General features: G+C 37.7%; 1 protein-coding gene across 2 annotated transcripts in view; it reads left to right on the forward strand.

The window, feature by feature from the left end:
• The window catches only part of LOC145774373 (guanine nucleotide-binding protein-like 1), a 114527-nt gene that overhangs the window by 2077 nt on the left and 97482 nt on the right, over positions 1-14968 (forward strand). For both annotated transcript variants that reach the window (XM_082585606.1, XM_082585607.1), the window contains exon 2: positions 8253-8366. In XM_082585606.1, the coding sequence (XP_082441732.1) occupies positions 8253-8366 (114 nt within the window). The remainder of the gene's footprint in view (positions 1-8252; positions 8367-14968) is intronic.

Genomic DNA, 14968 nt, shown 5'->3' on the forward strand with positions numbered 1-14968 from the left:
ACTTGAAAAAATTAGGTCATTTTTGATTTATTTCGGTCATTTTTTCTGATGAAAATATTTCCTTTCAAGTAGCTGATACAAACTATAATTTACACTTCCTGACTTGCTACAACATTAAGTTTTGCTGAGAAACGTTGTCGTGTTTTATCTGAGAAAAGTTAGAACAGACAAACGTTTCTTCAACGTTCATCAGCGAAACTCAACTTTGCAACATCCGGCCGCAGACATCTTTTATTGCACCGAATTGACTATATATTTTTTCGGACATTTTGAACAAATTGATTATATTTTTTTCCGACATTTTGCTAAAAAAATCGGTCAATGACCGAAAGAAATACCCAGTTATGAATGATGTCACCATTGGGGGTGTGAAGTCACTAACCCACAGCGGGAACATTTCTCAACTATGAAGACACGTGTTTTCCCCTCTGATTTCAACTAACCTAGTTCTCCTTTTTAACAACGATTCAATGTCCGACAACATTGAATCGATATAAAAACGACAATATTGCCAGCCGATGTAAACTAGCGCTTCGGATTAACACTTTGTTAAAATAAACGTCGGGAATTGCAAACAAGACTTACAGTGCTGGTGATCGCAGCTGGATATATTCCATTTACATACAATAGCAAATGTTCCCGCGCAATACAAGGGTGGTGATTATGACGCGCTGACCTAATTCTGTGTCACTCTTTGATACTACATATTTTCGACATTTAATCCACGATCATTCTAATGCGAAATTAAATAATTGGCAAGAAGAAACCGTCGGCCAAACTTGGCCGACTGAGGAGGTAGCATCGGCAGTCATTCAAGCACTACTTAGCGGCCATGGCCGCGATGGCCGCCGCCTGCTTTAAGGCTTGAATATAGTTAAGCACGGCCACCAAACCTGATACTTTAAAACAAGTAGATGAATTAGTTAAGAATCAGTCGCCTCCTCGTTCCTGAAACAACTGGAGCGCCAATTCTTAAAGGGATACTAAAGGAAAAACCGGACTTGGTGATTTTCCATGTTCTTTCTGTTTATCATGCTACCATAAAACGATTTTCAATAAAATTTCGTGTGCTTTTGTCAGAGCTTTCAAATCGACATTGGGCTTGAGCAACAAAGCGTGCGACTGTACAGTCTGCGTCACTAGAGACTAGCAATCAGCTGATCTCGCAATAATTGATACTGCGGGCGATTTGACTGTAGGCTATGTATCTATGTACATCAAAACATCACATTTCAACATCAAAACATCAGACACTTTGCTCAAAACATTAGATGTGGTAACGTGGCTTTTGTTATTGCTGTCTTTTGTGACGTATTCTCGAGCAGTGCTTGCACTTTTAGGTTATTTTGAAAAATATGAAAATAAATGAAACATTGGACTTTGGGCCTTGCCAGCGCCATTGAAAACATTTTTTTTTCAGTAATTTTTCTTGAAATGTATTCTTGAATGTTCAGTTTACGCATTTTAATGCTTAATTCTTGTTTGAAATTTTCATTTAGTAGGCCTTTAAATGATTTTGTGATTCAGTGTTTAAATGTTTTTGTGATTCAGTGTTTGGTAGCTTTTGACTTATTTCATTGTTGCTACTAGTGTGAATTTTAATTGTTTTGGTTTGGATTATGGCAGGTTGCCACGTCCTATTTAATGAAGCTTTGAATTGTAATTTCAGTATAAATGTGACAGTTTATCCCGACTGGTTTCAGTTTGGGTCTTTTGAAAAAAACAAAACAGTTTTTTGTTCAAACAGGAATCTTCTGACATTATTATTTTTTCATACTGATTCGGATGTAATAGAGTTCGGATATACAATTTTAAACCTATGCTATGCATTATCGTGTTTAGAAATAATACAGCACAGAATTTTTTAAATTTAGTATTGAAAAAGTATGGAATTTGTTTATAAAAAATGTGTGGGAACCCTGACCACCTCTACTTTTACTTTTTCACCAGTAAAAGAATAAAAAAGAAAACTCAACTGAAATAAGAGAGTAAACAGAAAATTATTGATTTTCTTTCTTGATTTTCTTTTGCTATAGTATCATGCACTTTATAACGTTCGCGTTTTATCGCTTCTACCTTTTTCTCAGAGATATATGCTATGTTTGGCACATATATACTGTTTTTTTGGTTATGATGGTCAGAAATAAAAACAAAACTGAACTGAACTATTTTTTACTTTACCAAAGACTTTTGAGAAAAATGGCGTCATACTTTATGTCTACAGCTTGGTTCTCTGTCCGCAACTTGGTGATTGTAGGTAGTTTGCAGCTTGTTGCTCAGAGTAGGGCGAAGAAAATGTAAGAAATGGTGTTAACTAAAGCAAGGAAACCGATCTCATTATAGACGTAATTAGAGTATGTATAGAACACAATCTTTTGAAGATTGGCCAATGATGTGCGAGCGGTTACATTCCGTATTAAATTACGTAAAAAAATCCTACAATAAACATAAATTCTGCGCTATTTGACGACTAACTTTTAACACTATGGTAATCTTAACCTCGGACCCCCAATTCCAACTACATCAATTGATCGTGCATAACACATGCATACATTGGCATTGATGCATCCAGAAGTTTTTTTTTATCTTTTGGTGATATACTGCTTGGCAGTTGATGTAACACCAATACGAAGCCAAAACATTCCATAAAAGGCACTGTTCAGACCTTAAAACTCGTGATTTTTTCCGGCAGCCATCGTGGCCTACCGAGAGCTCCTTCTCGGCGGCCAAATCTGCGTGCTTGGAGACCAAAATACAAATAACGATAGCATAAGTAAATAGAACTAAACTTGCAGCAATGCCAAAATGTTGTTGAAGACCGGACGACGGTCCTGCTATAATAATAATAATCATGCTTTTATTTGCGCCCATTGCGATAACATATACAGTACACTGCAATCACAGATGCGATACAACAGACGACAGGAAGCAGCGAAGTGACATATAGTCTTCGAGTCAGCTGCTCCCTTTATTTTGGCTTGCCTTTATAGAATTATAGAATAGTTGTACCACGCAATAACTGCTTTATCGGGATTGTAATCCGGTATTGCGAGACCATCTAACGACACTAAATTGTTTCAACTGCATATACCGCTTTTCATAAAACCTGACCATTTATACCGTTATGATGTCACCATTGAAGGTGTGAAGTCACTAACCCACAGCGGAAACATTTCTCAACTCTGAAGACATGTGTTTTTCCCTCAGATGTCAACTAACCTACCCAGACAACAAAATCCGTCATTTTTACATTGATTCTATGTTTGCAGTCATTCAATCAGGGTAAAAATGACGAATTTTGTTGTCTGGGCAGTTCTCCTTTTTAACAACATATAAACGACAATATTGCCACTTGCCAGCCGATGTAAATTAGCACTTCGGATTAACACTTTGTTAAAATAAACCAAGCAAATGAAGTATAATTTCTTGGCATTGTTAAAATAAACGTCGGAAATTACAAACTAGACTTATAGCTGGTGATCACAGTTGGATATTTTCCATATGAAGTTTCCGCACAATACAACAGTGGTGACTATGATGCGCTGACCTAATTCTGTGTCACTCTTTGATACTAGATATTTCTCTCTTCGACAGTTAATCTACGATTATTCTATTGCAAAATTAAATAATTAGCTAAAAAAAACCGGCGGTCAAATTGGCCGACTGAGGAGGTAGCACCGGCGGACATTCAAGCACTACTTAGTGGCCATGGCCGCGATGGCCACCGGCTGCTTTAAGGCTTGCTGTTGTTTTTTTACCCCGAATCAACGAATTTTATTGGGGAAAAAAACACCTCAATAATGACACTGCCGACACAATTTTTGGTGCCGGCAGTTTTGGAGCCAGACAGTGATACAAAATGGCCGCTCGGTCTGTTGTGTTTGTACATTAATCCCAGACAGCAAATGAGCCATCACGTTGCTTCAACGTTTGCTGACGTTGAATCAATGTAAAAAACGTGTGATTTGCTGCCTGGCGCAGCATAAGTGCGCTTAACTAAAAATCTCGGCTTGGACAGTTACAGCACAGAATTAAAAGCTTACTGGTGTTATTAAGATATTAAAGTTTTAGACAACAACAATTGCAGCAAAAATTAGTCGTAAATCAACCGGAAACAGTGATGCCGGCGGCTCCACGGTGGGTGCAGCTTAATGTGAAGTATAGCGATACAATTCGCTTTCCCACTCCGGAAGATAAAAATGTGAAAGAAAACAAAAAAACAGTTTAGTTAGATAAACTACGGATTACGGAAGGTATAACTTCATATATTCCAGACTATCTATATCTTCCTGCAATATCACATTGTTTGTGTTACGTTCACTGTTCAAGCATTAGCAAGGAAAACAAGTTATTTTCTGTGTTTCGATCATTTAAAGAGAATGTCCCCACTGATTGATAACCCCTGTTGATAATTTGTGCCATAAACAGCCATAATTTTTATCTGCTGTTTTAATAATGATATGATAATTTGTGCCATAAATAGTTTTTTTGGCAACTGACTGATTTGTTTTGATGCTGAAGCAGCTACGTAATGCCCAGGGCTGCGATTTTTTCTTTCTTGTCGAACGACCAAAAATTCTACGCTTGTTTGTCGAATAGTAATATGACGTCACAAGAGTCAGATTATAAGCGTTTGGCCACGAGTTACCGCACAAGTTGTGTGGTATCAGAGTCACTTACTTTAAGTTTTTAATCGCACGCTGGTTGAGTGATTCCATCTACGACGGCAAAAACATTGCCGTCGCCAAATCAACACACCTTAGATTGCTGCGACAATTGCCGTATGCTTTAATGTTTAATCAAACGAAATTTTATGCGCTTCTTCATCGCGTGTCACACGGCGGTAGCCCAGAACATCACGCAAGCTATTTTATGTGATGACAATGCTCTTGTGAACTGTAAAAAGTTTGCCACCTTATGAATACTGGCTTAATTGTTACGCAAATGTTATTCTTTCATCGAATGCTTATTGTTTACCGGTGTCGTTGCGAAATCATCGTGAAAGAAAATACAGTTAAAAAGTGGAATTTACCTGCTATAGATTATCAAACAGAAGGAAAAGTTAGTGTGGTATTTTGCAAAATTTGTAAAGAATTTTATGACGGAAACAAATCGGAATTAGAAAAGCTACGGGGTCAAGTTAAAAAAGTAATACGAAATTAGATAAACGGTTCTTCGGCAGAAAAGAAAAATAATGCTTCTGATCATATGGCATTGCGCGTTCATGAACGGGCAGTTTTGCGTCTTCAAGTATTCCAGTGACGATGCGACAGCTTCATCCTCCCATACAGCGTCTTATGATTTCGATTCTGACAGCTAGTTCTTTATCAAACAGACTCGTGTTTGCTCGCAGTATCCCAGTTGTGCCGAAATTATGTTAGTGTAAACGTAAATCGAAGCAATCATCTCGCAGTGAGATATTAATTTGTCACCGGTACTTGGTTGAACAATTAACGTTATTTTATGATAATTCAAAGTCGCTAGATGTCGAATTAATGTAAAACAAACGTAAATTTCTTCTTGGGCATTGTTACGCAGGCAGCAAAATTCGTTATTTTTGCATTGACTTCACGTCTGTAGACGTTGAATCAATGTAAAAATGATGATTTTTGCTGTCTGGGTACGCAATGTAACCCGCCAGGAAAATTAAATAGATTTGTGCGGACTCGAATGTTGAATCAACCCAAAATTAACTTACTTTTCCCCCTGAGTTATTTAACGTAACAGCGTGCGTATCGCTACTTTTGGTACAGTACATCACTACAAATCAAACAGTGCGGTCGTGACTCGTGATAGACTACTCTAGTATATTTTTCGCTTCTCGTTTTTTCGATTCAACGTCTGCAGACGTTGAATCAATGTAAAAACGACGGGTTTTGCCAGCTGGGTTGTGTGCTTTTGTGAATGCAAATGCAAAATCGCCCATTACGTAATCACAGAAAACCTTTTAGTGGATGGAAGTCAAGTTGCAACCGTGTTTATCTGTCTGCTATTTCTTATACACATTGCAAAACATTTCTGCAAGCTTGAAACAAGTGCATAAGTCAGACATAAATACAAACTTGCAAACACGTTGACAATTAAAGTAGCCTACTTCGGTTATTTTATCTATAAAAGAAACCCGTTGTGTCGAATAGCACAAAACCTGTGTGGCGAAATGTTTGATGCCAGGCGTTGGAACTTCGATCAAAGCATTCTCCCGCAGTGTTCAAAATGGCGGCGCTGACGCCTTGGGAGTTTCTCGTGTGAAGCGTCACATTTAGACCTTGCTTTGAAGTACCTGGCGCAAGTAAGTTTACGTAAGTCAGCACTCTTATGATTGCATCACGTGATGCCCCCCCCCGATTGTTCCTCGACCTGACGACGTTTAGTTCTATCTCAGTTTTTTTTTTCCTTTTTATTTTCCTTTTTTTTTTCGTTTTTTTTTTTCGTAAGGCACGGCGTTTGTCGAATAGTGATGGCGCGTGTCGAGTGACCTCGTCACCGAAAAAGGCAAAAATCGCAGCCCTGGTAATGCCCATTGTGTTATAATTTGTAAACGCCGCTTCGTTTAGTCGTTTATTTGTGCGTCAGCAAAATCTTACGTTGAATCAACGTAGTTAGAAGTTTGCGCCGGCAAAGGCAGCTTGTACCTTTTTGTGTATGAGGAATTATTTCTCTTCTCTTTTCGTACTATAAATGACGTCTGTGCTTGTCATGTAAAGCTTGAACTGTAGTGCTGGTTTGTTTTTTCGATCATTGACCGATTTTTTAGCAAACTGTCCGAAAAAAATAAAGTCAGTTCGGTCAAAATGTTCGAAAAAATATATAGTCAATTCGGTCAAAATGTCCGAAAAAAACAACGTTTTTCAGCGAAACTTAATGTTGTAGCTAGTCAGGAAGTGCAAATTTTGGTTTGTATCAGCTACTTGAAAGGAAATACAGTCAACCCCGCTTAATCGGACCACATCGGGACCAAGCCAAATTGGTCCGATTAAGCGGGTGGTCCCATTAAACGGGGAGAACAAATTTCGTTATTTTTTTCATCTTTTTTGAAAATAGTTTAAGCATTTTACAATTGCGGCTGTAAACACAACCAAAACACCATCAACAATCAAAACAAAACACAGTACTGTACAGTAGTCACTGGAAAAATGCATCAAGAGTCGTCTGTCTTTTGGCTTTATCAGCAATTTTTCGGACTGTCCGTACACAAACATCCAAATGCTTGTAGAGGTTTTGCTCGGCTCCTTGTTCTTGTCTTTGCTCGGCTCCTTGACTTTGGTAGGCCAACAATCTCGGCTATCTTCCTCTCTGACGTTCCCGAAGGCTGGTTTTTGATTTTGTTAAGATTCTCAATTTTTTCTTTAAGTGTTCGATCTACGCGAGTTATTGCTGCCATTTTTATTCAAGCACTAAAAGCATTCATTCATTTTTCTGTACAGTACAGTATTCAGTGCTGCATCCCAATTACTGCAATTCTGAGTAGATGACAATTGACCTTATGACGTGACAACAAGCGTTTGTTTATCAGTAGCCTACTTCACTTTAAAATGGCTTAGCGAGAACGTAGCACGTTGCCCATAAACAACTCTTGACGCGTCACCTCGCAGAAAAATGTACAAAAAGTAAAAAACGTTAACCATAAAGGCCTATTTTAGGGCAGAGGGTGGTCTGTTTAAGCGGGGAAAATTGTACAGAAAAATGGATTTGGATTCGGGACCAGTGCAAAATGGTCCGAATAAGCGGGTGGTCCTATTAAACGTGGGCCGATTAAGCGGGATTGACTGTATTTTCATCAGAAAAAATGACCAAAATAACTAAAAAATGACCGAATTTTTTCAAGTCTTTTCGGACAAATGACCGAAAAGTCTCAGCAAAAAAAAAAAAACCCAGCTGTAGTGTACTCAACATTGATAAATTTCCCTTTCCCGATTTTGCCTGGTGGTACACTGCCAGGGCACAAATCTGTTGCAGCCTAACTTCGCATTCAATTGCGCGGTGCGCTTTAGCTCAATGAGCACTGCGCATTCGTGATTAAGCGATTATTGCGCAAGCGATGCCGAAAATTCGCTCGAGAACAAACAAAAGGCGCACTTAGACCTACTTCTTAGTACAATTGATCTACAAGTAGCAAGGCACTTAAAAAGTTAAAACTGGCTTGTCTACGGTGTAATTTGACCAAATGAGAGCAAAGTTTGTTAAAAATGGCTGCGCATTACCCCAATTGACTATATATAGTTGTTTTCTATTTGTTTATACATGCTTTACAGAGGCTTCACATTATGACACTTCTCAAACAAAACGGAAGTCAGCAAGTACATCTTTTGAAAGTGATGATAAGCATTTGCTAGAACAGCAAAAAAATAACAAGCAGCACCTTAAAGGTATGTATGGTAGGCCTTAGGCATCAATTTTTTATTGAAGCTACAAGCTAATTCCAAGGATTGTGTTAGCTTTAACAATTACAGTGCACTGCTTTTGGGTCATCCTGTCATAACCTGTCTCAACTACATTTCACCACCAAACAACTTAACGTAAATTCTACTTTATTCTTGCCTTGTGCAAATATTTCATGCAACGTCTAGACTTTTTGTTGACCTTAGGGTCATTTCATTATAATTCATCCAGGCCATGGAACCATAAAATTTATAATTATCCCATTTTTTCACAGTTTAAAATGCTTGAAATTCTGAGTTATTTGGCACAAATTTTGTCAAAATTGGTCGAGCGGTTTTTGTTTTATCGCTATTTTAATGTTTGACCACCAGGTGGCGATTTTTTTAGTGAGCCGCATAAAAATGCTCATATCTTGGGACCTAGTTGCCCAATCTTCATAAAATTGGTATCTATCCCCCCATTTTCAGGGATGGGCTTTCCAAAAATGAAGGTTAAAATGAGCTAGGAGTTATACTTATTGTGATATAAACATTTGTAGTGCTTTGATAGCATGGCCGATTTCGCCATGCGGCCACAAATTTTTTTCAAAATTTTTTTGATCATTATTATTAGCATAGATGTTATAATCCAAAAATATCTTTTAAATCACTTACAATTCACAACCTCATAATAAAAATTGTGCACAAAAATGCAGAATTTTTAAAATAGTCAAAAACATTGGATTTTATTTTTTTTTGGAATTTTGGGATAAGACTTTAGATTTCATTACCACTACTTGTATTACAACTATTTTATGAGCAGAACTGTAGTCAAGCTTTCTTCTCAATGCTAATATTGACGTAGATAACTGACTCTTATTTTAATAATTCTACTTTAATCACTAACAATTCATCAGCCCATACTGGGTGGTCTGCCTCTCCCCCCCCCCCCCCTTACTACGCCACTGTATGTCAAGCAAAGCATAGTAGTATAATACCCTATTACACAAAGTGAAGGAGTCAAGACATAAAGATAAAGCAGTTTAATACATCGAAAGGATGTAATGAGCTTGTCCGATGTTGGAAATAATTATATCATTTTCCAAACATGTCTCGCTGCTACTGGTACGACAGTGTGCACAGTACAATTGTGTTACTTTAATTTGTCAGAAGTTACATTAAAGAACAGCGACAGTCTTAATAGTAAAGTGAGTTATATGCAACAATCTAAGAAATACATAACAGTCTGAGAAAGAAAGTACATTACAATATAAAGTCACACTATTCTGACGATATAACTACAAGTCTATACACTTCTGCTATCATTTCTGAATTGGAATATATAGGCTTTGTCTGCATTGATCATTGTAAAATTACATACATACATCATTGTAAGATTATTAGTGCCAAGAAGTGTACGAAACATTAAAGATAGTTTTAAGTGACTTTCTGCAATAAAATACAATTAAAAAGGATTCAATAAACCTATAGTTTTGCATGCATAACTAGTGCATCCCATTTTGCATTTAACATTATGTGACACTGGACAAAATATGCTCACTGCAGAGCCATTACAACATGTGAGGGGCAACAATCGGAATGAATAAAAACGCAAGAACAAGGGCCGCCATGCATGTAAATAAACCGACAACCACGGTTTCTACCATGTAGCTAAACATGTGAGAGGCAACATAAATTACTATACAATTGAACACGGGTTGTCATGCATGCGAATAAACTTTAAACCACGGCTTCTAGCATGTATTGTACAGTAACTAAGCTCTGTGAGAGGAAGCAAAAATATAAATACAATACAACATAAATGAACAAAGGTTGTTGCACACTTGGACTCATAGAACAACATGCCATTATTGTAACATTAGTCAAGACCTAGACAGCAATTTCAGGCAATCAAACCCAACCTAATAGAAGCCAATCAATGCTCTTCTTGAATGCAAATGAAGCGACAATTCACAGTTTCCATGTTTGGAGCCAAAAATGTGTATATTCTGCCTGTTATAGTGGAAACTTTCCAAAATCATCATTAGGGTGGTCCTTAAAAATCATTTTTTTGAAACTTATTGCTCCTAACTCTTAAAAAGTTTCGTCCTTACAAAAAATGAGGTCTTGCAAAATTTTTTTAAATTTAAAGATAATTTAGAGGGTGCACAAGACCCCTCAAGTTCCGCATCCCCCTAAAAATGCAAAATTTGGATATCTCGAAAACCACTTGAGCTAGAGATGTGCTTTTGGTGTCTAAAGATGCAGAAGACAAGGTTTTCTATATGCTTTCTGAACATTGAATATGCCTATCTTGAGTAGAAAAGCAGTTATTTTGAAAAAACTACTTTTTAGGGGTTTTGCGTGTAAGATTCAAAGTTAAACAATAGTGTAGACCAAAAACCACAATTTTACAATTTACCTTTCTAACCTGTTAAATTGTGATGTTACAAGTAAACAAATAGCACTCTTTAAAGTGACTAGAAATCCAGCGACCTGGCCATCAGATACACAATGTTCATAACCTTTAACAACATGTAAGTACTGTATTCATGTCCCTAAGTCTAGCTGAGTTCCGAGCTAATGTAAAACTTCATAAAATTCATGTAAAACTTAAAGCTGAGTTCCGAGCTAATGTTCCTGTGGTTGTCAACTGGGATGGAAAGCTTCTCAGAGACTTAACAACCAAACAGCATGTCGACCGCTTGCCGATTATTGTAACTTAACTTGGGGCTTCTCAGCTGTTGCAGGTAGCAAAATAGCCGAACAGAACGGGATCAAAACAAGCAAAAGCTGCTGTAGAGGCTCTCAATGAATGGGGCCTAATAGAACAAGTGATTGCATTGTCATTTGACACTACTGCTTCCGACATAGGGCAAAAGCTTGGCTCATGTGTCTTCATTGAACAAGAGTTGCAAAAAGATCTATTGTATCTAGCATGCCGCCATCATATTCATGAGCTGCTAGTACAAACAGCTTTTACGAAGATTTTGTACTCATTAAAAGTTTGCATGTTTTATGACCAGTTTAAACTTACAGAAAGAGAAAGGAGTGGGCTCTTGCAGATGTGTATTTTTGCTACAAAATTCTACCTTAAGGCATAGATAGAATCTCCTGCTGCAGCCCCGAATAGCGATCTAAATCTTTTGAAGTCTTTTAAAGCATATTCCAGCATTAACACTGCAGTGTCGAATGCTGTATTATCCACGTTTTCCTCCCACCTGTGGTATCTGTCTGAAGAACTAGCTGCCCTTGCCTTGTGATCGTTCTGTATCGGCCCAAACCTAAAGACTCATGGTTAAAGCAATACAAGAGCGGGAAGAAACTGAGGATGCCCCTTAACGACGGACAATCAATTCTGCAATGACTGATCGACTGGAGTTGTCTGACCAGGTGACTAAGGGGTCATTGTCACTGTTCAAAAAACTGGACATATCAACTGAGTTTATGGAACAGGATCCAGAAACCTGGGCAATCTGTGATGTTCACTGTGAGGCATCAAACATAGTAGACACTTCAACTGTCACAGATGACCACGGTGTAGCTCTCATAGAGGAATATAACCGCATTCTCACTCACAATGAAGAACAGGTTCAGTATCTGATGCAGGTGGTTGCAGACCTTCGGAAACGATTTCCAAACTGCAATAAAGCCACTTTAGCTGACAAGCATGTGTTGGCAAACAATTAACAATGCGGACAGAAAAACTACATGATTTTTATGTCAAGGCAATGCAAAAAGCTAGTTAATTTTGCCGTCAGTGACTGATATTCTGATAAAGTCCAATAATTTGTCATAATGCTAAGCTTATGCTTTGTATAGTTTATTGCGCATTGTTTTCCTATTTTTGATTACAAGAAGTGCTTTTGTAGCTTTTTTCAAAAACAAATTACCGAATCTCAGAATTTAAATGCATTTTCTCGTAAGGACCACCTTACCTGACCCTGTTATTTGTGTAAGGACCACCCTACTACCCTACAACACATGTTTGAAATGTTATATTTGTTTACTTGTAACATCACAATTTAACAGGTTAGAAAGGTAAATTGTAGAATTGTGTTTTTGGTCTACACTATTGTTTAACTAAGAATCTTACACGCAAAACCCCTAAAAAGTAGTTTTTTCAAAATAACTGCTTTTCTACTCAAGATAGGCATATTCAATGTTCAGAAAGCTTATAGAAAATCTTGTCTTCTGCATCTTTAGACACCAAAACCACATCTCCAGCTCAAGCAGTTTTCGAGATATCCAAATTTTGCATTTTTAGGGGGATGCGGAACTTGAGGGGTATTGTGCACCCTCTAAATTATCTTCAAATTTAAAAAAATTTTTGCAAGACCTCATTTTTTGTAAGGACGAAACTTTTTAAGGGTTAGGAGCAGTAAATTTCAAAAAAATGATTTTTAAGGACCACCCTAATCATCATGATTGAAGAAATGTGCATGTAACACTTATCTTCACGGCCAGGCTAATCGAAAGATGGAGAGGGGCCACAAGGATGCATAAAATTGACCAGAACATCATTCTTTTCTTTGTCCACAATAATTCAACAAGCCCAACCCACCACTGTCCGTCATAAACACATGCTACATAAGACATGACACTTACATCTTGGATGTTTATCATTGGGACTGCATCGAAGAAACAATGTGTGCTAGGCTGCTAGCGAATTGTGAATCATCTGATACGCGCTTAAAACTGAAAGAACCAATACAACTTGAACTAAAGTAATGGTATCCACGAGTACCAGGCACAGTGCTTCCACGCTGGAATCTTTGTTCAAAAGTGGTCATTTTTTGCCACAAATTATGGTAAATCTCCATGTGACGGGATTGATGGAGTGGTAAAAAGGAAGCTGGGTAACGAAAGTCTAGGCAGACCAACTGCCAACCAAATTTTGACTGCTGCAGCTGCCTATCAATACTGCTCTGAAGCTGTAACAAGTGTAACTTTCTTCTATATAAATGCTGAGGAACTGGTGCCAGTGAGAAATACTCAACAAAGATTCCAGCGTGGAAGCACTGTGCCTGGTCCTGAATTTCTTCAATCCAGATGATTTTGGACAGTTTCCACTATAACAGGCAGAATATACACATTTTCGGCTCCAAACATGGAAACTGTGAATCGTCGCTTCATTTGCATTCAAGAAGAGCATTGATTGGCTTCTATTAGGTTGGGTTTGATTGCCTGAAATTGCTGTCTAGGTCTTGACTAATGTTACAATAATGGCATGTTGTTCTATGTGTCCAAGTGTACAACAACCATTGTTCATTTATGTTGTATTTATATTTTTGCTTCCTTTCACAGAGCTTAGTTACTGTACAATACATGCTAGAAGCCGTGGTTTAAAGTTTATTCGCATGCATGACAACCCGTGTTCAATTGTATAGTAATTTATGTTGCCTCTCACATGTTTAGCTACATGGTAGAAACCGTGGTTGTCGGTTTATTTACATGCATGGCGGCCCTTGTTCTTGCGTTTTTATTCATTCCGATTGTTGCCCCTCACATGTTGTAATGGCTCTGCAGTGAGCATATTTTGTCCAGTGTCACATAATGTTAAATGCAAAATGGGATGCACTAGTTATGCATGCAAAACTATAGGTTTATTGAATCCTTTTTAATTGTATTTTATTGCAGAAAGTCACTTAAAACTATCTTTAATGTTTCGTACACTTCTTGGCACTAATAATCTTACAATGATGTATGTATGTAATTTTACAATGATCAATGCAGACAAAGCCTACATATTCCAATTCAGAAATGATAGCAGAAGTGTATATATAGACTTGTAGTTATATCGTCAGAATAGTGTGATTTTATTTTGCAATGTTATGTACCGGTGGGGTGTTGTACAGTGTACATTAGGGTGGGCCGTCGGAAACAGATCGCTTAGCAACTCGAGTTTCTTAGGAAGTTTGTCGAGTAAATGGCGAAATCGAAAACCATTTTTTAATTGAACGCCAGGAAGACGGCGCACAACTGGGACCTAATCGGTAAATCACCCCATTCCAGGGATATTGACAGGGTTGCCATAACGTCCTTATTTCTAAGATTTGTCCTTATTTTGAAGAACTCTATCTTAGAAAATATTACTGTCCTTATTGCTAGGAAATGTCCTTCTTTTTGACTTGAGTCCTTATTTTGTCTTATTTTCAACAATTAGTGAATAAACTTAGTGGAATGACAGCCAAATCCCTACTACAGTAAAAGTAAACCTAGACCTGAGTTGTCTTGAGATGCACAAAGTATTTTTTTACGAACAATGAGTTGCTGGAACACATTGTTTCTGGCAAACAATATGGCATGTGATATCAGGCCTCGAAATATCCGGCGGTCATGGCGGACATGACCTCCGGAATGACCTCGAATGTCTGCCGAAGCCGGCTCATTGGTCGGTCATAAATGACCGCCGCAAAATTCTTGACAAAAATAGAGCTAATGCAGTAAAAATATATTTTAAATTTGAATTGTAACAATTGTTTGTTTAACGCGAACAAATACGGAGCTGAAGCAATAATAGTAGGGATGTGCCGATTACAGAATTTTTGCCGATGCCGATTCTTAAATATTTGCCGATTCCGATTCTTTGGTTAAATGATTAAAGCTGC

This window comes from Aplidium turbinatum, chromosome 7, assembly GCF_918807975.1.
Source record: "Aplidium turbinatum chromosome 7, kaAplTurb1.1, whole genome shotgun sequence".
Lineage (NCBI taxonomy): Eukaryota > Metazoa > Chordata > Ascidiacea > Aplousobranchia > Polyclinidae > Aplidium > Aplidium turbinatum.